At 47.9% G+C, this 21,311-nt stretch overlaps 1 protein-coding gene across 6 annotated transcripts in view; it reads left to right on the forward strand.

The window, feature by feature from the left end:
• TTK (TTK protein kinase) overlaps positions 1 to 21,311 on the forward strand; it is a 429,767-nt gene that overhangs the window by 126,118 nt on the left and 282,338 nt on the right. For all 6 annotated transcript variants that reach the window (XR_010176004.1, XM_063916870.1, XM_063916871.1 and 3 more), the window contains exons 4-8: positions 3,244 to 3,350; positions 15,248 to 15,391; positions 15,499 to 15,613; positions 15,699 to 15,768; positions 15,861 to 15,955. Coding sequence is in view for 5 of the 6 variants with exons in the window: in XM_063916870.1 (XP_063772940.1) it covers positions 3,244 to 3,350; positions 15,248 to 15,391; positions 15,499 to 15,613; positions 15,699 to 15,768; positions 15,861 to 15,955 (531 nt within the window). In the remaining variant the exon portion in view is untranslated. The remainder of the gene's footprint in view (positions 1 to 3,243; positions 3,351 to 15,247; positions 15,392 to 15,498; positions 15,614 to 15,698; positions 15,769 to 15,860; positions 15,956 to 21,311) is intronic.

A 21,311-nucleotide genomic window follows, 5' to 3' on the forward strand; every position in this document is an offset into this window, starting at 1 on the left:
CTGTTAGAGGGCCGCAGATTCGGCATACAGGACTGGGTCCTGGTGACCACGGATGCCAGTCTGAGAGGCTGGGGAGCGGTCACACAGGGAAGAAACTTCCAGGGAGTATGGTCAAGCCTGGAGATGTCTATTCACATAAATATACTGGAGCTAAGAGCGATTTACAATGCTCTAAGTCTGGCAAAACCCCTGCTTCAGGGTCAGCCGGTGTTGATCCAGTCGGACAACATCACGGCAGTCGCCCACGTAAACAGACAGGGCGGCACAAGAAGCTTGACAGCAATGGCAGAAGCTGCAAGGATTCTTCGCTGGGCGGAAGATCATGTGATAGCACTGTCAGCAGTATTCATTCCGGGAGTGGACAACTGGGAAGCAGACTTCCTCAGCAGACACGATCTACACCCGGGAGAGTGGGGACTTCATCCAGAAGTCTTCCACATGATTGTGAACCGTTGGGAAAAACCAATGGTGGATATGATGGCGTCCCGCCTCAACAAAAAACTGGACAGGTATTGCGCCAGGTCAAGAGACCCTCAGGCAATAGCTGTGGACGCTCTGGTAACACCGTGGGTGTTCCAGTCAGTGTATGTGTTCCCTCCTCTGCCTCTCATACCAAAGGTACTGAGAATTATACGGCAAAAGGGAGTAAGAACGATACTAGTGGCTCCGGATTGGCCAAGAAGAACTTGGTACCCGGAACTTCAAGAGATGCTCACGGAGGATCCGTGGCCTCTACCTCTAAGACCGGACCTGCTTCAGCAGGGACCGTGTCTATTCCAAGACTTACCGCGGCTGCGTTTGACGGCATGGCGGTTGAACGCCGAATTCTAAGGGAAAAAGGCATTCCGGAAGAGGTCATTCCTACACTGGTAAAAGCCAGGAAGGAGGTGACTGCACAACATTATCACCGCATTTGGAGAAAATATGTTGCGTGGTGTGAGGCCAGGAAGGCCCCCACGGAGGAATTTCAACTGGGTCGATTCCTACATTTCCTGCAAACAGGATTGTCTATGGGCCTCAAATTGGGGTCCATTAAGGTTCAAATTTCGGCCCTGTCGATTTTCTTCCAGAAAGAATTGGCTTCAGTTCCTGAAGTCCAGACTTTTGTAAAAGGAGTACTACATATACAGCCCCCGGTTGTGCCCCCAGTGGCACCGTGGGATCTTAATGTAGTCTTGGATTTTCTCAAATCCCATTGGTTTGAGCCGCTCAAATCGGTGGAGTTGAAGTATCTTACATGGAAAGTAACCATGCTACTGGCCCTGGCTTCAGCCAGGAGAGTATCAGAATTGGCGGCTTTATCATATAAGAGCCCATATCTGATTTTCCATACGGACAGGGCAGAACTGCGGACACGTCCTCATTTTCTGCCTAAGGTGGTGTCAGCGTTTCACCTGAACCAGCCTATTGTGGTGCCTGCGGCTACTAACGATTTGGAGGATTCCAAGTTGTTGGACGTGGTCCGGGCATTGAAAATATATATTTCAAGAACGGCGGGAGTCAGAAAGTCTGACTCACTGTTTATATTGTATGCACCCAACAAGATGGGTGTTCCTGCTTCTAAGCAGACGATTGCTCGTTGGATTTGTAGCACAATTCAACTTGCACATTCTGTGGCAGGCTTGCCACAACCTAAATCTGTCAAGGCCCATTCCACAAGGAAAGTGGGCTCATCCTGGGCGGCTGCCCGGGGGGTCTCGGCATTACAACTCTGCCGAGCTGCTACTTGGTCAGGGGCAAACACATTTGCAAAATTCTACAAATTTGATACCCTGGCTGAGGAGGACCTTGAGTTCTCTCATTCGGTGCTGCGGAGTCATCCGCACTCTCCCGCCCGTTTGGGAGCTTTGGTATAATCCCCATGGTCCTGACGGAGTCCCCAGCATCCACTTAGGACGTTAGAGAAAATAAGAATTTACTTACCGATAATTCTATTTCTCGTAGTCCGTAGTGGATGCTGGGCGCCCATCCCAAGTGCGGATTGTCTGCAATACTTGTACATAGTTATTGTTACAAACAAATTCGGGTTGTTATTGTTGTGAGCCGTCTGTTCAGAGGCTCCTACGTTTGTCATACTGTTAACTGGGTTCAGATCACAAGTTATACGGTGTGATTGGTGTGGCTGGTATGAGTCTTACCCGGGATTCAATATCCTTCCTTATTGTGTACGCTCGTCCGGGCACAGTATCCTAACTGAGGCTTGGAGGAGGGTCATAGTGGGAGGAGCCAGTACACACCACCTAATCCTAAAGCTTTATTTTTGTGCCCTGTCTCCTGCGGAGCCGCTATTCCCCATGGTCCTGACGGAGTCCCCAGCATCCACTACGGACTACGAGAAATAGAATTATCGGTAAGTAAATTCTTATTATTTCTATTATACTGGAGGAATTAGTATATATTTCCAGCCTTGCCTCCAGAGTGCAAAGAAAAGGGGCTGTGTATTGTGGCCACGCCACTAGTGTCATGTAGCCACTTCCACTTTTGCCATGTGGCCACGCCTCTCAATGACCACGCCCATTTTTTCAACACTCTGAACCACTCAGACAGAAAATATTTCTACTTGCACCACTGGTTATATTGTTTCTGTGCAGGGTGAGTACTGGCTACTTTATTTTTATACTGCAATTTAGATTTCAGATTGAACACACCCCACCCAAACCTAACTCTCTCTGCACATGTTATATCTGCCCCTCCTGCAGTGCACAGGGTTTAGCCCAACTGCTAACTAATTTGCTGCTGCGATCAGATCTGAGTTAGGCCCATAGTTCCTTCATGTCAGTGAATCCAGATGTGTCTGCGGTTGGCTTCAGAACATGAACAGTGGATGTTTGGAAGAAATACTGCCCAGTCAAATAATTACCAGGTTCTGTTCAGCATTGATGGCAGAACCAAGATATTGCAAACACTATCTGAATATCTTCGTCTTGGATTGGATCCTGGAACATGGCAGTGAACACAGATGAGCCTCTGTAGTTGCCAGTTCTCAATCCAGTGAAGCTTATGTGGGCAAGATAACAAGCTTGGCTATATAGAATAGAGATCACCTAAGGTGGCCACAAAGGCGATAATGAATCGTTGTACGACACTTCCTACACCATATTGAATCCATGCACTGAGAGAGGCAGTTATTCAGCTGGTAAATTAGGAGCAATGTGATATTAGAAATCCCTCAGGTTTCTCAGAATAGGTTTTAAATATACTCCCAGTTTATTGATTAGTAATCTACGTATTAATACATTTCAGTGTTTTGGACCCAGAAGAAGCACGTGACCAGTTCCAGCTTGCAAGACTAAACTGCAAGAAGTTTGCGTTTGTGCACGCAGCTTTTGCCCAGTTTGAACAAGCAGCAGGTAATGTGATAATGCTCTCACCAGGGCTCTAAATGTATCCTATGTCTATGCACACGATTAGTAGTAAGTGTTCAGAGTTCTTATGGAGGAAATACTGCTTTGTGCGTTAGTGTGTCCGATTTGTATCAAACCTACTACTTACTGTACATGTAAGAGCTGTGATTCTGGCATGTGAACATCGTCTGTTAGTTCCAGGCATTGGGTATTTACACCATTGGCGGGATGTAATGTAGTCCGATATTGCCGAAGGTGCTGGATGCCGTCCGATCCAGATGGTGGTTTTTTTTTTGTTTTTTAAAGGGGCAAACACTTACAAGGCATGGTTTTGCCTTGTGTTTGCTCTTTTAACATTCATATTGTCCGGCATCCCACACGTCTGCGATCTTTGACTCCATGATAGCCCGCTGCATGTGCGATGTGCATTCCAGCACTGCCATTGTGACACTGGTTCTCTTGACCCTCATTGTTGTTTCTGAATGCACTTGTACTAAGCTTTGTAATTACCTGGGACATTATATGCCTTTTTCTCTAGCATCCCTAAGGGATGTTGTGGAATTAGTATGATGAGGTATAGACGGGGTCCAAAGGAGCCAGTGCACTTTAAATTTCTTCAACTGGGTGTTCTGGCTCCTCCCCTCTATGCCCCTCCCAAAGGCAGTTTAGAAAAAAGTGCCCTTAGGAGAGGATGCACACTTTGGAGCTCCAGAGAGTTTTCTTCAGTTTATTTTAAAACGTTATTATTTTCGGTATGTTGTTTGGGCAACAGCATACCTGCACCATGGGAGTTAGGGGGAGGGGCAGTTACCGGTCTCTTGAGGCATCAGAGCCGCTTCCCTGCTGCTGGACCTCCGTCCTGGGAGGTTGTTGTACAGCGGTGCACTGCGCCTTAGCTGTCGCAATCACAGCATGCCGCACACCCCTATCAGATGCCTGAAGGTGAGAAGAGTGGTGAGTAAAAACTGCGGGCCCCGGTTCTTGGTGCGGTGCAAATGTAGCTGCGGCATACAGAACCCTCCCTGGGGGGATCCGCTATAGCCCCCTGCGTACACTAGCCAGCGGTAGTAAAAACAGGTATCTCTACTTCGTTTTACACTCTGTGGGAGACATTGCCAGTATAAAAATCTACATAGCTCCGGCGCCGTTACAGGTGGCGGTGCTTCCTTCAGAGCAGGATTAGTGGCGTTTTGGCACCTTCATGTGCTTACAACGGCAGCAGCAGGCACACACAACTCCTCAAGACACTCAGGATATGCAGGAAAACTGGTACAGGGGCGTAGCAAAGGGGGAGAGCCGCTATTGTACACAATCTATGTCCTGAAAATGACAAAATCTCTGGTGTTACACTGTGATAAAACAGCTTGCAGTCTCACTGGGGCTGATTAGCTTGGGTGTGGTGTTCCTTCCTCTGTGTCTCCCTCTCACATACAATAAGGCCAGGCTTACTATTATATTACGTGTGTGTGTGTGTGTGTGTGTGTGTGTGTGTGTGTGTGTGTGTGTGTGTATATAAGTGTTCTACTGTAAACATTGTAAAACACCAATTATGCAGTGTATGTCACACCAGATTCTCTCCCTCTACATCTGGTTCCTTATCATGTGAAGAATGCAGCCAGTCCTCACAACTCAGTGAGGGGGCTGGGGGGGAGAGTTAAGAACCTTCCTTCTAGGTGCCATAAAATCCATGATGTCAGATATGTCATCTCGGCTCACTGCTAATACTCAAAAGACTCAACATCTGCAGCAGGCTGTTGCAGACCTAGCTGCAAGAGCAAATGTTCAACAGCCCCCCTCTCTAAACGTGGGTTACCTGCTTTACTCTCAGAATCTGATGAGGAGATACTGGAGGAGGGGGAGGACTTGGAACCTGTTACTGGGGATTCCCCTTCTGCACATGGCATTGAGCCCCTCATTCTTGCTATACGGGACGTGTTAAAACTCCCTCTAGAGGACACTGCAGCACAGTAGTCGTCTTTCTTAACACAGAACAAACTCAGTGTCCCTTTCCCTGGTTCTGCATAACTAGGTGACCTGTTTAAGTTAGCCTGCAAATATCCAGATAAAAAATACCTAGTGACAAAACTATTTTTGCACACCTTCCCATTTGCTCCTGATGGCAGGAAAATCTAGGAAGAACCCCCTGCCTTAGACGTATCCGTCTCTCGCCTATCTAAAAAGGCGGTACTACTAGCTCCGGGCTCCTTTACCATAAAGGACCCTGGGGATAGGAAAATAGAGACTACACTGAAGTCTATTTACACAGCGGCTGGTATATCCCAAAGACTGGTCATAGCAGGTTGCTGGATGACGTGTGCCATTCATATGTGGGCTACTCAAATTCAAAAGTGCCTCTTGGGGGATATGTCTCTCGTCACTACGGTGACTCTCCTAAAACACATTCAAGACACTGCACGTGTCCTGTGTGACTCTTTCAAGGAGATATGCAATATTAATGTAAGGACCACTGCTATGGCAGTGTCTGTGTGCAGAGATTTGTGGTTACGTCAGTGGATAGCGGATGCAGAGTCCAAGTGCAGTGTAGAGTCTCTTCCTTTTTTAGGGGATTGGCTCTTCGTGGTTGACTTGGATATGTGGATTTCCAAGGTTACTGCTGGAAAATTCACGTTTCTCCCCTCTAAGACCCTGCCGGCTAGACATTCCTACCCGGGGCCGTCTGCCCAGTCCTTTCGGCCTAACAGATTTAGATCTAGGGCCAGAGGTGCCTCCAATGTGGCTAGAGGCACCAGAGGTAAGACAAGAAAACCAGCATCCGCAGGTTCTGAAGAACAAGCACCAGTTCAGCTTCCACTAAGGCCTCAGAATGACGGTGCCCACTCAGCCCAAGGGGATCTCGAAGTGGGAGTGCGACTGCGTCACTTCAGCCGCATCTGGGAAAGCTCCTGCCAGGATGCCTGGTTAAAGGACCTCATTTCTCAGGGCTACAAGAAATAGTTCGACAGCGCTCCTCCCCAACGATTTTTCAAATCAATCTTACCAGCTTTGGAGGATACACGAGTTACGCTGCTACATGCCATTATAAAGTTTGTCCAGTCCTAAGTCATTGTTCCAGTGCCACTACAACAACAGGGAAAGGTTTACTACTCCAACCTGTTTGTGGTACCGAAACTGGATGGTTCGGTAAGGCCCATTTCTCTGACGTCCTAGTGGATGCTGGGAACTCCGTAAGGACCATGGGGAATAGCGGGCTCCGAAGGAGGCTGGGCACTCTAGAAAGATCTTAGACTACCTGGTGTGCACTGGCTCCTCCCACTATGACCCTCCTCCAAGCCTCAGTTAGATTTCGTGCCCGGCCGAGTTTGGATGCACACTAGGGGCTCTCCTGAGCTCTTAGAAAGTAATAGTCTTAGATTTTTTTATTTTCAGTGAGACCTGCTGGCAACAGGCTCACTGCAGCGAGGGACTAAGGGGAGAAGAAGCGAACTCGCCTGCTTGCAGCCGGATTGGGCTTCTTAGGCTACTGGACACCATTAGCTCCAGAGGGATCGACCGCAGGCCCAGCCTTGATGTTCGGTCCCGGAGCCGCGCCGCCGTCCCCCTTACAGAGCCAGAAGCAAGAAGATGGTCCGGAAAATCGGCGGCATGAAGACTGTCTTCACCAAGGTAGCGCACAGCACTGCAGCTGTGCGCCATTGCTCCTCTCACACACTTCACACTCCGGTCACTGAGGGTGCAGGGCGCTGGGGGGGGCGCCCTGAGGCAGCAATAAAAACACCTTGGCTGGCTAAAATACCTCAATATATAGCCCCAGGGGCTATATATGAGGTAAATACCCCTGCCAGAATTCCATAAAAAGCGGGAGAATAGGCCGCGAAAAAGGGGCTGAGCCTATCTCCTCAGCACACTGGCGCCATTTTTCCCTCACAGCTCCGCTGGAAGGAAGCTCCCTGGCTCTTCCCTGCAATCTACAGTACCAGTAAGAGGGAAAAGAGAGGGGGGGGGCCTTCAATTTGGCAGTATATACATTATTGAAAAGCAGCTATTAGGGACATAACTCAGTTAGTCCCTGTGTGTGTGTATATATATATATATATATATATATATATATATATATATATATATATATATATATATATATATATATATATATATATATATATATATATAGCGCTCTGGTGTGTGCTGGCATACTCTTACTCTGTCCCCCCAAAGGGCTTTTTGTGGGTCCTGTCCTCTGTTTGAGCATTCCCTGTGTGTGTGGAGTGTGTCGGTACGGCTGTGTCGACATGTTTGAGGAGGATAATGATGTGGAGGGGGAGCAGATGCCTTTAGCAGGGATGTCACCCCCTGGGGGGCAGACACCTGAGTGGATGAGTTTATGGCAGGAAATGAGTGCACGTATAGACTCCTTACATAAAAAAATTTGACGACATGCCGACTGTGGGACAGCCGAGTCTTCAGCTCGTGCCTGTCCAGGTGTCTCAAAAGTCATCAGGGGCTCTGAAACGCCCGCTATCTCAGATGGCACAAGTAGATGTCGACACGGATACTGACACCAGTGTCGACGACGATGAGTCAAATTTAATGCCCGTTAAGGCCATTCACTGCATGATTGAGGCAATGAAAGAGGTGTTAAATATTTCTGATTTACATCCAGGTACCACAAAAAAGGGTATTATGTTTGGGGAGAAAAAACTACCTGTAGTTTTTCCCCCGTCAGATGAATTAAATGAAGTGTGTGAAGAAGCGTGGGCTTCCCCTGATAAGAAATTGGTAATTCCTAAGAAGATACTAATGGCGTTCCCTTTCCTGCCAGAGGATAGGTTACGTTGGGAAACACCCCCTAGGGTGGATAAAGCGCTCACACGTTTGTCTAAAAAGGTGGCACTACCGTCCCAGGATACTGCCGCCCTTAAGGAACCTGCTGATAGAAAGCAGGAGGCGATCCTGAAGTCTGTATATACACACTCAGGCATTATACTTAGACCAGCTATTGCGTCAGCATGGATGTGCAGTGCTGCCGCTGCGTGGTCAGATAAACTGTCAGAAAATATTGACACATTAGACAGACACGATTCTGCTAACAATTGACCATATCAAAGACTCAGTCTTATACATGAGAGATGCACAGAGGGAAATCTGCCGGCTGGCATCTAAAGTAAGTGCATTATCCATCTCTGCTAGGAGATGCTTATGGACTCGCCAGTGGACTGGAGATGCAGATTCCAAAAGGCACATGGAAGTTTTGCCTTATAAAGGGGAGGAATTATTTGGGGATGGTCTCTCCGACCTAGTTTCCACAGCAACGTCTGGGAAGTAAGCATTTTTACCCCATGTCCCCTCACAGCCTAAGAAGGCGCCATTTTATCAGGTTCAGTCCTTTCGGACCCAGAAAAACAAGCGGGGAAAAGGAGGGTCTTTACTGTCTAGAGGCAGAGGTAGGGGGAAAAGGCTGCAGCAAACAGCAGGTTCCCAGGATCAAAAGTCCTCCCCCGCTTCCTCTTCCAAGTCCGCCGCATGACGGTGGGGCTCCACAGGCGGAGCCAGGTACGGTGGGGGCCCGCCTCATGAATTTCAGCGATCAGTGGGCTCGCTCACAGGTGGATCCCTGGATCCTTCAAATAGTATCTCAGGGATACAAGCTGGAATTCGAGGCGGCTCCACCCCACCGGTTCCTAAAATCCGCCTTGCCGATTGCTCCCTCAGACAGGGAGGCGGTGCTAGCAGCGATTCACAAGCTGTATTCCCAGCAGGTGATAATCAGGGTACCCCTACTTCAACAAGGCCGGGGTTACTATTCCACACTATTTGTGGTGCCGAAACCGGACGGTTCGGTGAGACCCATTTTAAATTTGAAATCCTTGAACACATACATAAAAAAATTCAAGTTCAAGATGGAATCGCTCAGGGCGGTTATTGCAAGCCTGGACGAGGGGGATTACATGGTATCCCTGGACATCAAGGATGCTTACCTGCATGTCCCCATTTACCATCCTCACCAGGAGTACCTCAGATTTGTGGTACAGGATTGCCATTACCAATTCCAGACGCTGCCGTTTGGACTCTCCACGGCACCGAGGGTATTTACCAAGGTTATGGCGGAAATGATGATACTCCTTCGAAAAAAGGGAGTTTTAATTATCCCATACTTGGACGATCTCCTAATAAAGGCATGATCCAAGGAACAGTTGTTAGTGGGAGTAGCACTATCTCAGGAAGTGCTGCGCCAGCACGGCTGGATTCTGAATATCCCAAAGTCACAGCTGGTCCCCACGACACGTCTAATGTTCCTGGGAATGATTCTGGACACAGTCCAGAAAAAAGTGTTTCTCCCGGAGGAGAAAGCCAGGGAGTTGTCTTCTCTAGTCAGAGACCTCCTAATACCAAAACAGGTATCTGTGCATCACTGCACGCGGGTCCTGGGAAAGATGGTAGCTTCTTACGAAGCAATTCCATTCGGCAGGTTCCATGCCAGAATCTTTCAGTGGGACCTGTTGGACAAGTGGTCCGGATCGCATCTTCAGATGCATCGCTTGATAACCCTGTCCCCAAGAACCAGGGTGTCTCTTCTGTGGTGGCTGCAGAGTGCTCATCTTCTGGAGGGCCGCAGATTCGGCATACAGGACTGGGTCCTGGTGACCACGGATGCCAGCCTACGAGGCTGGGGGGCAGTCACAAAGGGAAGAAACTTCCAAGGACTATGGTCAAGTCAGGAGACTGCCCTTCACATAAATATTCTGGAACTAAGGGCCATTTACAATGCCCTAAGTCAAGCAAAATCCCTGCTCCTACACCAGCCGGTGCTGATCCAGTCAGACAACATCACGGCAGTCGCCCATGTGAATCGACAGGGCGGCACAAGAAGCAGGATGGCAATGGCAGAAGCCACAAGAATTCTCAGATGGGCGGAGAATCATGTACTAGCACGGTCAGCAGTGTTCATCCCGGGAGTGGACAACTGGGAAGCAGACTTTCTCAGCAGGCACGACCTCCACCCGGGAGAGTGGGGACTTCATCCAGAAGTCTTCCAAATGATTGTAAATCAATGGGGTCGTCCACAGGTGGACATGATGGCGTCCCGCCTAAACAAAAAACTAGAGAGGTATTGCGCCAGGTCAAGAGACCCTCAGGCGATAGCTGTGGACGCTCTAGTGACACCGTGGGTGTACCGGTCAGTTTATGTGTTCCCTCCTCTACCTCACATATCAAAGGTATTGAGAATAATAAGAAAGCGAGGAGTAAACACAATTCTCGTGGTTCCGGATTGGCCAAGAAGAGCGTGGTACCCGGAACTTCAAGAGATGATCTCAGAGGACCCGTGGTCTCTGCCGCTCAGACAAGACCTGCTACAGCAGGGGACCTGTCTGTTCTAAGACTTACCGCGGCTGCGTTTGACGGCATGGCGGTTGAACGCCGGATCCTGAAGGAAAAGGGCATTCCGGAGGAAGTCATTCCTACGCTTATTAAAGCCAGGAAAGAGGTCACAGCAACTCATTATCACCGCATATGGCGGAAGTATGTTGCATGGTGTGAGGCCGAAAAGGCCCCAACGGAGGAATTTCAACTAGGTCGATTTCTGCATTTCCTGCAAGCAGGAGTGAATATGGGCCTAAAACTGGGCTCCATTAAGGTACAGATCTCGGCTCTGTCGATTTTCTTTCAAAAAGAACTAGCTTCAGTACCTGAAGTTCAGACATTTGTTAAAGGAGTGCTGCATATTCAGCCCCTGTTTGTGCCCCCTGTGGCACCTTGGGATCTCAACGTGGTGTTGAGTTTCTTAAAATCACATTGGTTTGAACCACTAAAAACCGTGGATCTGAAATATCTCACGTGGAAGGTGGTTATGTTATTGGCCTTGGCTTCGGCCAGGCGAGTATCAGAATTGGCGGCTTTGTCTTGTAAAAGCCCTTATCTGATTTTCCATATGGATAGGGCAGAATTGAGGACTCGTCCCCAGTTTCTCCCAAAGGTGGTGTCAGCGTTTCACCTGAACCAGCCTATTGTGGTGCCTGCGGCTACTAGGGACTTGGAGGACTCCAAGTTGCTAGACGTTGTCAGGGCACTGAAAATATATGTTTCCAGAACGGCTGGAGTCAGAAAATCTGACTCGCTGTTTATCCTTTATGCACCCAACAAGCTGGGTGCTCCTGCTTCTAAGCAGACTATTGCTCGTTGGATTTGTAATACAATTCAGCTTGCACATTCTGTGGCAGGCCTGCCGCAGCCAAAATCTGTCAATGCCCATTCCACAAGGAAGGTGGGCTCATCTTGGGCGGCTGCCCGAGGGGTCTCGGCTTTACAACTTTGCCGAGCTGCTACTTGGTCAGGGGCAAACACATTTGCAAAATTCTATAAATTTGATACCCTGGCTGAGGAGGACCTGGAGTTCTCTCATTCGGTGTTGCAGAGTCATCCGCACTCTCCCGCCCGTTTGGGAGCTTTGGTATAATCCCCATGGTCCTTACGGAGTTCCCAGCATCCACTAGGACGTCAGAGAAAATAAGAATTTACTCACCGGTAATTCTATTTCTCGTAGTCCGTAGTGGATGCTGGGCGCCCATCCCAAGTGCGGTTTATCTGCAATACTTGTACATAGTTATTGTTAACTAAATCGGGTTATTGTTGAGCCATCTGTTGAGAGGCTCTGTTGTTTCATACTGTTAACTGGGTTTCATATCACGAGTTGTACGGTGTGGCTGGTATGAGTCTTACCCGGGATTCAAAATCCTTCCTTATTGTGTACGCTCGTCCGGGCACAGTATCCTAACTGAGGCTTGGAGGAGGGTCATAGTGGGAGGAGCCAGTGCACACCAGGTAGTCTAAGATCTTTCTAGAGTGCCCAGCCTCCTTCGGAGCCCGCTATTCCCCATGGTCCTTACGGAGTTCCCAGCATACACTACGGACTACGAGAAATAGAATTACCGGTGAGTAAATTCTTATTTTTTTAATCTAAAATCCTTGAACCCTTACCTAAAGGTTTTCAAGTTCAAGATGGAATCCCTGCAAGCAATGATTGCGGGCCTGGAAGAACGGGAGTTGATGGTCTCAGTGGATTTAAAGGACGCCTATCTCCATATCCTGATTTGACCACCTCACCAGGCTTACCTGCGGTTTGCCCTGGTGAACGATCACTACCAGTTCCAGGCGCTACCCTTCGGCCTGTCCACAGCTCCGAGGGTGTTCACAAAGGTGATGGCGGAGTTGATGTTCCAACTCCGGGTTCAGGGGGTCAATATTGTCCCTTATCTGGATGATCTCTTGATAAAGGCAAGATCCAGGGAGCTTTTTATTGCCCCATATAGACCACACAATCCAACTTCTGTCACACCACGGGTGGAGCCTCAATTTACAGAAGTCCCACTTGGAGCCAACTCAGCGGCTCCTGTTCTTCGGAATGTTGCTGGATGATGTGGCCCAGAAAATGTTCCTCCCAGAGAACAAAGCGAGAACACTCCAGGATATGGTACAAATGGTTCTACGGCCTACTCGAATATCCATCTTTGCATAAGATTGTTGGGGAAAAATGGTAGCCTCATATGAGGCGATCCAGTGTGGAAGGTTCCATGCCAGAACATTTCAATTGGATCTCCTGAGCAAGTGGTCCGGATCACATCTTCGGATGCACCGGATAATACGGCTGTCACCTCAGGCCAGGATTTCCCTTCTGTGGTGGCTGCAGTCCTCAAACCTTCTGGAAAGTCGAAGTTTCGGGATTCAGGATTTGATCCTCCTCAAGACAGATACGAGTTTGAGAGGATGGGGAGCTGTCACCCAGGGGGCTCAGTTCCAGGGCAGGTGGTCAGCCCATGAAGCCCTCCTTCCGATCAACATTCTGGAACTTCGGGCGATCTACTATGCTCTGCTTCAGGCCTCCGCTCTACTCAGGGATCACGTGTTCCAAGTTCAGTCGGACAACGCCATGGTGGTGGTGTACATATATCGACAAGGAGGGACAAAAAGCAGGGCCTGCATGCGAGAGGTGTCATAGATACTCCTCTGGGCAGAAAGAAATGCAAGAGCAATGTCGGCAATCTTCATTCCGGGAGTGGATAACTGGGAAGCGGACTACCTGAGTCGGCATGATCTCCATCCGGGAGAGTGGGGGCTCCACCATCAGGTGTTTCAGCAGATCATCGACCAGTGGGGCTGCCCACAAAGACATAATGGCTTCTCGACTCAACAAGAAGCCTCGTTGGTATTCACGAACCAGAGTCCCTTAGGCAAGGGCAGTGGATGCACGGACATCGCCTTGGCCTTACCGGCTGGTCTACCTTTTTCCTCCGACATTGATCCCAAGGGTGCTAAAGCGGATCAGGAATCAAGGTTTCCAGATAGTTTTGACTGCCCCGGCTTGGCCTCAGAGGGCGTGGTACGCGGGCCATCTGGACATGTCCGTCGAAGACCCTTGGACTCTGCTGATGAGAAGAGATCTTCTTCAACAAGGGCCGTTCGTCTACCCGGACTTAAGGCAACTTTGTTTGACGGCATGGAGGTTGAGCAGAAATCCTAGCTCACAAAGGCTTTTCCAAAAAGGTTATTGCTACCATGGTTCAGGCCAGGAAGCCTGTGATGTCAAAACACTATCATCCTATCTGGAGGATATGTCTCTTGGTGCAAGGTACGCACGTATCCGCCAGCTAAGTTCCACTTGGGACGTTTCTTATGTTTCCTGCAGGCTGGTGTGGATAAGGGCTTACGTCTGGGTTCCATTAAGGTCCAGATATTGGCTCTCTCCATTTTCTTCCAGAAGAAATTGGCAGTGTTGCCAGAAGTCCAGACCTTCTTGCAAGGGGTACTCCACATACAACCTCCTTTTGTGCCACCTACGGCACCCTGGGATTTGAATGTAGTGTTGGAATTTCTACAGTCGTCCTGGTTTGAAACTCTAATGACGGTAGAAGACAAGTACCTCACGTGGAAGACGGTGATGTTATTGGCCCTGGCTTCTGCTAGGCGTGTCTCAGAATTGGGGTCCGTATCGTGTAATAGTCCCTACTTGGTCTTTTACGAGGATAGAGCGGAGCTCAGGACTAGGCAGCAGTTCCTTCCGAAGGTTGTCTCTGCGTTCCACTTAAATCAACCTATTGTGGTTACGTCAGGTTCTGACACTTCTACTCCTCCGGAGGCATTGGATGCTGTGTGAGCCTTGAAGATCTATATCAAAAGACCAGCTCGGATCATAAAGACGGATTCCTTGTTTGTGCTCTATGATGCGCAGAAAAAGGGTTGCCCTGCTTCTAAGCAGTCCATTGCTCGTTTGCTTAAGCTGACTATCCAAAAGGCCTATGTGTCGGCAACCTTACCTGTTCCACAGTCTTTGAAGGCCAACTCTACGAGATCAGTGGGGTCTTCTGGGGCAGCTGCCCGGGGAGTCTCGACCTTACTACTTTGCCTAGCTGCTACCTGGTCGGGAAAGAACACTTTTGCAAAGTTCTACAAGTTTGATACAATAGCCCAAGAGGATACCCAGTTTGGGCAGGCGGTGCTGCAGATGTCTCCGCACATTGTTGTCCGTTCCGGAAGCTTTGGGATGTACCCATCATACTAATTCCCCAATATCCCTTATGGATGCTAGAGAAAATAGGATTTTAATTACCTACCGGTAAATCCTTTTCTCGTAGTCCAAAAGGGATATTGGGCACCCGCCTCAGTGCGTTGACTTTTCTGCAGGTTTTCTCTTGTATGGTTACCTGTTCAGTTGTTGTTGTTGTTGTTGTTGTTGTTACCAGCCGTTGCTGGTCGTTTTATGTCATTGGTGTGCTGGTGTGTGAATCTCACCACTTATTGTTATGTTCCTTCTCTCAAGTATGTCCATTCTACTTCGGGCTCTATTTTACCTATAACTGCCTGTGGGAGGGGGACATAGTTTTCCCAGTTCCTGGGTGTACTGCGACTTTTGAATCACCCTGTAGTATTAATCATTTAATGTTTTTGTTTGTTAGGAAACCCTAAAAAGAGCAAGCAGATACTGCAGAGAGGAAAGGACTGTGGCGCTGTTCCAGTTGAAATGATTGAGTTGGCCATGAAGAACTTGCAGTTAAAGAAACGGCCGCTAATTTCTGAAGAAGATAAAGAAAACTTGTCTTGTTAGTGATTTTATCTATGTTCATTTATAATTCATGTAAGCGTCAATATTCATTTGGCTATGATCATTAGAGTAATGTGTTTTATATTTTGCTGTTCGTTATTATAGTGTCTTTGAGCCAAAGTGATAGAGAAAATGTTCCGAGCGGTGTGTTGGAGAAATCGCAAAAAACCTGTAGCGACAGCTCAGCCGAGCTCTCTGTCAACATGAGATTTTCATTTGGGTATGAAACTATCTCATTTTGCTTACGGTTTTAAACTGGATATCCTAACTGGACCTAAACTGAGGTTTTTCTTGATTATTTGCAGAGAAAAGTTTAGTTCACCTGAAGAATGTGATGGTATTCCGAGGAAGCCTCTTGTCAATGTGCCTAAGAAGGTAAGCTGTATACGTTACACAGGCCAGTTGTCTCTTGTTTTCTGTCAATATAAATATGGCTTTAGCACATGCTGTTGTGTTTTGTTTGGTAGACCTGTCCATTTGGTAGAGTGCCTGTGCAGTCTGTAACATCTCCAGATGCTGGAACTGGTAATAATGATCTGCTTTCCACATCAAGTATTAAAAGGTATGGGCTTATCCGTAAGTTTATTTTTGCATCTTGTACCTTTTACTTTGCTGTTGTTGTACCGCTAGATTTTCTCCATATTAGAATCTTGCCATGTTTCACACACGTCCCAAACTATGCTTAATAAAAACTGCTCTCTTGGTACCTCATGTGAAGCGGGGGCTGCCTATGGCAGCATTGTATTTTAGCTGTTATTTTATGCAGTCTTTAGAGCACAGGTTCTCAAACTCAGTCCTCAGGACCCCACACAGTGCATGTTTTGCAGGTCTCCTCACAGAATCACAATTAAAATAATTAACTCCACCTGTGGACCTTTTAAAATGTGTCTGTGAGTAATTAATACAGCTGTGCACCTGCTGGGTTACCTGCAAAATATTCACTGTGTGTGGTCTTGAGGACCGAGTTTGAGAACCTGTGCTTTAGACTAAAGGCACACCAGTTGCTCCAGCTTTACAGTTACTTGTAGAACATGTCTCATACTTGGTTAATCTGGTAGCTTTTCTAGTAATTTGGGTATTACATTGCCCTTTCTTCATTTAAATATTACTTTTCATAGCATCCTTAAATGTCCTGTGGTAAAAAAAAGTTTACCTGAACGATTCCATATCAACAATGAACACTTCAGGAAAATGATCTCTTATTAATGGCAATACTTTCCAACTTGAATTTTCTAATTGTTACCTATAAAAATGTAGAGTGACTTTCTGCGCTGAAAATGTATATGTACAAATGAAAGAACTGTATCGTCTGATATGGATATAAATTTACATGTAAATCCTGTATATTATTAGTATAGTGTATATTAGTATATTGAGGGAGTGCTACCATAGACAATGTTACAATGGCTGCAGAGGTTGTCTATAAGTGGTACACTGAGAATAAGTAGAAGATATAAAATATGGGGAATACAGATGGGTCGATGTTTATCTTGACCTTTAATAGGATCAACTGAGACTGGGCAGTCGGACTTAATCCCCTGCTGTAATGACTTAATCCCCTGCTGTATTGTTCTCTGTATTGTATTGCTGCTGAGAACAATAGATGTTAATAAATTATGTTGTGCCTAGGTGCAGCAAACTATTCAAGATAACCGTGGACCCATCTGTACATGTATGTATCAAAACGTGGAGATAGAAAAAGTACCAACCAAATAGGTTCTAATTGTTATTAGGCAGCCCGGCATTCAGGCAGCCCCACCCGCAGCCACACACACAGCACTTACCGCGTCCGTGTTCTGACTTCTCCTCCGACCTCTTGGCAGCGGCTGCATTGAGCTCCGCCTCTCGCTGTGCGATGTGACGCTACATCGCACACGGAGCAGAGCTGTGCCGATGCGCCTCCCAAGCCTCCACTGGACACCGGTTAAGAGCCTGTCAGAGGCGGCAGGCTGACAGCAGGAGCCGCATTACAAAATGGAAAGAGCCGCGGGTTGGCCACCACTGATGTAGAGGGTGCCATTTGAGGAGCAAGCAAATTGTGAAACCTAACTAGTTTGAAACAAAACTCATCCCCTCTACATCCCAGCTGCACACAATAGTCAATAGGACTTCAGTTTTACATTTACGCCCAGCTACATTCTTAATATTGAAGCTGCTCCTGCATTCTGGATTTTTTTTTCTTTCATTTTAGTTTTTGTTGTTGCTTAGCTTCCTCTGTATGAACATTGTTAGCGCTATTGCAGTCACAAACTCTTCAAAGGCTCCTAGGTATCAGTGCTTCCGTTAATTTTTGCTGGACTGAGGCACAATTTAAGGTACAACTCTTGAAGAAATACTGGGAGCTGCAAATGTTATAATGGTGTGCTGTCTCTCTCATTGTGATTGACACTGGGTCTGTTGTGGCCTGCTCCTGTTTACCAGGTTCTTTTATACCCCTTTCACACAGAAAGGCAAATTCCTGGGTGAAGAGGTTCTACCAGGTAATTTACCGATGAACACGTGAATGGGTCAGTCTGGGTTGAAATTCCCGGTACTTTGACCCAGGAATTTACCAGGGTTGGAGAACCTGGGTGACATTTTCCACACAGACAAAACACCCGTTTTGGTCCGCAAATTACTGGGTAGAAATTCTTGACCCGGTAATTTGCTTGTCTGTGTGAAAAGGGATGTCAGGCAGGGGGATGTAGTCACGTTACCGGCTGTCTGGATCCCGGCGGTCAGTATACTGACGCCGGGAAACAGACCGCTTGAAATGCCGACTCTCTAAATGCTGACACACAGGGACTTTCTCCTACGTCCTAAAGGATGCTGGGGTCCACATTAGTACCATGGGGTATAGACGGGCCCACCAGGAGCCATTGGCATTTCTCTAACGTCCTAGTGGATGCTGGGGACTCCGTCAGGACCATGGGGAATAGCGGGCTCCGCAGGAGACAGGGCACATCTAAAAAAGCTTTTAGGTCACATGGTGTGTACTGGCTCCTCCCCCTATGACCCTCCTCCAAGCCTCAGTTAGGTTTTTGTGCCCGTCCGAGAGGGTGCAATCTAGGTGGCTCTCTTAAAGAGCTGTTTAGAAAAGTTTTTTTTTAGGTTTCTAATCAGTGATTCCTGCTGGCGACAGGATCACTGCAACGAGGGACTTAGGGGAGAGACTTGCAACTCACCTGCGTGCAGGAGGATTGAAGTCTTAGGCTACTGGACACTGAGCTCCAGAGGGAGTCGGAACACAGGTCAGCCTGGGGTTCGTCCCGGAGCCGCGCCGCCGATCCCCCTTACAGACGCTGCAGAACGGAGGTCCGGAAACAGGCGGCAGAAGACTCCTCAGTCTTCATGAAGGTAGCGCACAGCACTGCAGCTGTGCGCCATTGTTGCTACACGGCTCACTGATCTCGGTCACGGAGGGTGCAGGGCGCTGCTGGGGGCGCCCTGGGCAGCAATATAGATTACCTTAGAGGCAAATAAATACATCACATATAGCCATTAAGGCTATATGTATGTATTTAACCCAGGCCAGTTTTCCTAATAACCGGGAGAAAAGCCCGCCGTGAAAGGGGCGGAGCTTATTCTCCTCAGCACTCAGCGCCATTTTCCTGACCAGCTCCGCTGGTGAGGAAGGCTCCCACTCTCCCCTGCACTACAGAAACAGGGTTAAAGAGAAGGGGGGCATAAATTGGCGATATAATTATATATTAAGAGCCCATATATAGAAACAACACCTTCTAGGGTTGTTATATACATTATGGCGCTTTTGGTGTGTGCTGGCAAACTCTCCCTCTGTCTCCCCAAAGGGCTAGTGGGTCCTGTCCTCTATCAGAGCATTCCCTGTATGTGTGTGCTGTAGGTCGGTACGTGTGTGTCGACATGTATGAGGAAAATGTTGGTGAGGAGACGGAGAAAATTGCCTGTAATGGTGATGTCACTCTCTAGGGAGTCGACACCAGAATGGATGGCTTACTTATGGAATTACGTGATAATGTCAACACGCTGCAAGCCGGTTGACGACATGAGACAGCCGGCGGACAAATTACTATCGGTCCAGGCGTCTCAGACACCGTCAGGGGCTTGTAAAAACGCCCATTTACCTCAGTCGGTCGACAGACACTGACACGGACACTGACCCCAGTGTCGACGGTGAAGAAACAAACGTATTTTTCCTTTAGGGCCACAAGTTACATGTTAAGGGCAATGAAGGAGGTGTTACGTATTTCTGATACCACAAGTACCACAAATAAGGGTATTTTGTAGGGTGGGAATAAACTACTTGTAGTTTTGCCTGAATCAGATAAATTAAATGAAGTGTGTGATGATACGTGGGGTTCCTCCGACAGAAAGTTATGGGCGGTATACCCTTTTTCCCGCCAGTAGTAAGGGCGAGTTGGAAAACACACCTTAGGGTGGACAAGGCGCTCACACGCTTATAAAAAACATGGCGTTACCGTTTCCAGATACGGCCGCCCTCAAGGAGCCAGCTGATAGGAAGCTGGAAAATATCATAACAGTATATACACACATACTGGTGTTATACTACGACCAGCAATCGCCTCAGCCTGGATGTGCAGCGCTGAGGGGGCTTGGTCGGATTTCCTGACTGAAAATTTTGATACCCTTGACAGGGACAGGATTTTATTGTCTATAGAGCATTTTAAGGATGCATTTCTATATATGTGTGATGCGCAGAGGCATATTTGCATTCTGGCATCAAGAGTAAATGTGATGTACATATCTGCCAGACGAAGACACGACAGTGGTCAGGTGAGGCAGATTCCAGACGGCATATGGAAGTATTGCCGTATAAAGGGGCGGTCCATTGGACCTGGTGGCCATGGCAACAGCTGAAAAATCCACCTTTTGTTACCCCGAGTCACATATTGGCAGAAAAGGACACAGTCTTTTCAGTCTCAGTCCTTTCGTCCCCATACGGGCAGGCGGGCGAAGGCCAGTCATATCTGCCCAGGGGGAGAGGAAAGGGAAGAAGACTGCAGCAAGCAGCTCATTCCCAGGAACAGAAGCTCCTCACGGCTTCTGCCAAGTCCGCAGCATAACGCTGGGGCCGTACAAGCGGACTCAGGTGCGGTAGGGGGTCATCTCAAGAGTTTCAGCAACACTCGCAAGGGAACTCCGGGATCCTACATGTAATATCCCAGGTGTACATTGGAAATTCGAGACGTCTCCCCCTCACACAATTCACAGGCTGTAATCCCAGCAGGTGATAATCAAAGTACCCTTCTTACAACAAGGAAGGGGGTAGTATTCCACACTATATTGTGGTACTGAAGCCAACCGGCTCGGTGAGATCTGAAATATTTGAACACTTACATACAAGCGTTCAAATCAAGATGGAGTCACTCGGAGCAGTGATAGCGAACCAGGAAGAAGGGGACGATATGATGTCACTGGATATCAGGGACGTTTACCTACAGGTCCAAATTTGCCCTTCTCACCAAGGGTACTTCAGGTTCCTGGTACAGAACTGTCACTATCAGTTCAGACGCTGCCGTTTGGATTGTCCACGGCGCCCCGGGTCTTTACCAAGGTAATGGCCGGAATGATGATTTTTCTTAAAAGAAACATGGACGCTTTCCTGATAAGGGCAAGGTCCAGAGAACAGTTGGAGGTCGGAGTAGCACTATCTTAAGTAGTTCTACGACAGCACGAGTGGATTCTAAATATTCCAAAATCGCAGCTTTTTCCGACGACACGTCTACTGTTCCTAGGGAAGATTCTGGACACAGTCCAGAAAAACGTGTTTCTCCCAGTGGAGAAAACCAGGGAGTTATCCGAGCTAATCGGGATCCTCCTAAAACCAGGAAAAGTGTCAGTGCATCATTGCACAAGAGTCCTGGTAAAAATGGTGGCTTATTACGAAGCAATTCCATTCGGCAGATTTCCCGCAAGAACTCTTCAGTGGGATCTGCTGG

The sequence above is a fragment of the Pseudophryne corroboree genome, chromosome 4 (genome assembly GCF_028390025.1).
Source record: "Pseudophryne corroboree isolate aPseCor3 chromosome 4, aPseCor3.hap2, whole genome shotgun sequence".
In the NCBI taxonomy this organism is placed as follows: domain Eukaryota; kingdom Metazoa; phylum Chordata; class Amphibia; order Anura; family Myobatrachidae; genus Pseudophryne; species Pseudophryne corroboree.